General features: G+C 43.4%; 1 protein-coding gene across 26 annotated transcripts in view; it reads left to right on the forward strand.

Moving 5' to 3' along the window:
- The window catches only part of PBRM1 (polybromo 1), a 147,016-nt gene that overhangs the window by 142,782 nt on the left and 1,226 nt on the right, over nucleotides 1-3,008 (forward strand). For all 26 annotated transcript variants that reach the window (XM_017539828.2, XM_037736327.1, XM_037736075.1 and 23 more), the window contains 2 exons: nucleotides 892-962; nucleotides 1,072-1,288. In XM_017539828.2, the coding sequence (XP_017395317.1) occupies nucleotides 892-962; nucleotides 1,072-1,288 (288 nt within the window). The remainder of the gene's footprint in view (nucleotides 1-891; nucleotides 963-1,071; nucleotides 1,289-3,008) is intronic.

Raw genomic sequence — 3,008 nt, forward strand, 5'->3', positions numbered from 1 at the left:
TTTTTTGAGATGGAGTCTTACTCTGTCGCCCAGGTTGGAGTGCAGTGGCAGGATCTCGGCTCACTGCAACCTCCACCTCCCAGGTTCTAGCGATTCTTCTGCCTCAGCCTCCTAAGTAGCTGGGATTACAGGTGCACACCACCACCCCCAGCTAATTTTTGTATTTTTAGTAGAGATGGGGTTACACTATGTTGGCCAGGCAGGTCTTCAACTCCTGACCTCATGATCCGCCCACCTCGGCCTCCCAAAGTGCTGGCATTACAGGTGTGAGCCACTGCACCTGGCCCTTCAGATGATTCCTTTTCAGAGTGATACTCTATCAGATTGAGGTGTTCTCTCTCTGCCAACACTAGTGACTCCAGTTAGAACTAGCTGCTGGTGGTCTGGAAGGGGATAGCAAGGCTGTGCCTTCAGCCTTCACAAAGCTTATTTAACTATGCACTTCCACAGCCTCTTCCCTTGTGTCCCTAACTATCCTAGCACATTGCTTACTGCTGAGCCTGATTCCAGTGTCATTCCTGCTGAAATTAAATACAGGCTTCAATTGCAGGAGAATGTGTTATCAGAAGAAAAACACCTTCAACGTAGGGGAATATTCTGACAATAGCTTACCTAGAGAAATACTATAATTTTATGCAGGGTTCAAATCATTTCTAAGCCATAATTGATGTACATCTGCAGATTGTTCTAGTATTATACTTTTAAGTACCTAGAAACAAAAGAACTGTCTATTAACATCCTGTTGGGGTGCTTAGGATTCCTAGCCACAAAGATTCAAGGGCAGAGGTACATAGGTTTGAATTATGAATGGCATCACTTCTTATCAGACAGTAGTTTTTTAGTCATTTCAACCCAGAGCCTCTAACTGTGCCATTGCATTCTGAATTATAGGTGTGATGAACCAAGGAGTGGCCCCTATGGTAGGGACTCCAGCACCAGGTGGAAGTCCATATGGACAACAGGTGAGCCTCCCAGTTTGATTTTCTAGGACTTGACAGAATTCCAGTTATCCTCCTTAGAACATGTGCAGAGTATCTTTTTGCCTCACCATGTGACCCTGTGCTCTTTCAGGTGGGAGTTTTGGGGCCTCCTGGGCAGCAGGCACCACCTCCATATCCCGGCCCACATCCAGCCGGACCCCCCGTCATACAGCAGCCAACAACACCCATGTTTGTAGCTCCCCCACCAAAGACCCAGCGGCTTCTTCACTCAGAGGCCTACCTGAAATACATTGAAGGACTCAGTGCCGAGTCCAACAGCATTAGCAAGTGGGATCAGACACTGGCAGGTAAGGAGATTCCTTCTAAATAAGCCTTTGTGAAATATATGCTTCCTTAAAGCTGTCTCACTGCTATTAGTATATTATTTCATACAATAAACATCCCTTTTTCTTACATAGTTAAATTGTATATTTCATAGAATGATTTGGAGTTTCTTTGCATGTTGACATCACACACAGAAAAGGGTTTGTTTTTTGTTTGTTTTTTAGATGAAGTCTCTTGTCACCCAGGCTGGAGTGCAGTGGTGCAATCTCAACTCACTACAACCTCCGCCTCCTGGGTTCAAGTAATTCTCCTGCCTCAGCCTCCCGAGTAGCAGGGATTACAGGCATGCACCACCATGCCCGGCTAATTTTTGCATTTTTAATAGAGATGGGGTTTCACCATATCAGCCAGGCTGGTCTCAAACTCTTGACCTCAAGTGATCTGCCTGCCTCCCAAAGTGCTGGGATTACAGGGGGTGAGTCACTTGTGCCCAGCCTGAAAATGGTTTTTGGGGTTTTTTTAATTGTTTTTTGAGACAGTCTTACTGTATCACCCAGGCTGGAGTGCAGTAGTGCAGTCTCGGCTCACTGCAACCTCTGACCCCTGGGTTCAAGCAATTCTTTTTTTTTTTTAATCAAACAGCGTAAGAAGATCAAGCAATTCTTGTGCCTCAGCCTCCTGAGCAGCTGGAATTACAGGCGCTTGCCACGACACCCGACTAATTTTTGTTATTTTTGGTGAAGACGGGGTTTCGCCATTTTGGCCAGGCTGGTCTCAAACTCCTGACCCCAGGTGATCCACTCACCTTGGCCTCCCAAAGTGCTTGGATTATAGGCATGAGCCACCACATCTGGCCTGAAAAAAAAATTTTTTTTTTTTTTTTTGCCAAATTTCAAAGCCTAGTTTTCTCATAAACATCCCTGCCATCTTTTTAAGTATATTTTTATTTTTTTCCGGGTGTTTGAACATTAGTATAGATGCATTTGGGTAAATTAAAAATTATTGCCCAGGCACAGTGGCTCCCACTTTGGGAGGCTTAACTGGACAGATCACTTGAGCTCAGGAGTTTGAGACCAGCCTGGGCAACATGGCGAAACCATGTCTCTACAAAAAAATTTAAAACTTTGCCAGATGAGGGCCGGGAGCAGTGGTTCACCCCTTTAATCCCAGCACTTTGGGAGGTTGAGGCAGGCAGATCACTTAAGGTCAGGAGATCAAGACCAGCCTGGCCAACATGGTGAAATCTCATCTCTACTAAAACATAAAAATTAGCCAGACGTGGTGGCAAGTGCCTGTAATCCTAGCTACTTGGCAGTCTGAGGCATGAGAATCCCTTAAACCCAGGAGGTGGAGGTTGCAATGAGCCAAGATTGCACCACTGCACTCCAGCCTGGGCAACAGAATAAGACTCTGTCTCAAATAAAGAAAACTATTTTACTTCAGTTTAACAAAAGGAAAAAAATATTAGAAACCTATTAGGCTCTTCATTTAGTTCAACATACTTAATGTATTTTCAGTTAAGTACTGAAGTACTTGTGTAGTTTATGGAGAGAAGTTTACAAGTTTCTACTTGTTCTTGATTTCTAAACCAACTTTGGTAATTTCATTTCTTTTCCCTTTCTTCACATGTTTACCTTTTTAGGAATTTTTTTTTTTTTTTTTTTTTTTTTTTTTTTTTTATTTTTTTTTTTTTTTTTTTTTTTTTTTTTTAGATGAAGTCTTGCTCTGTCGCTAGGCTGGAGT

This window comes from Cebus imitator, unplaced genomic scaffold (genome assembly GCF_001604975.1).
Source record: "Cebus imitator isolate Cc_AM_T3 unplaced genomic scaffold, Cebus_imitator-1.0 Scaffold0, whole genome shotgun sequence".
NCBI classification, from domain to species: Eukaryota; Metazoa; Chordata; class Mammalia; order Primates; family Cebidae; genus Cebus; species Cebus imitator.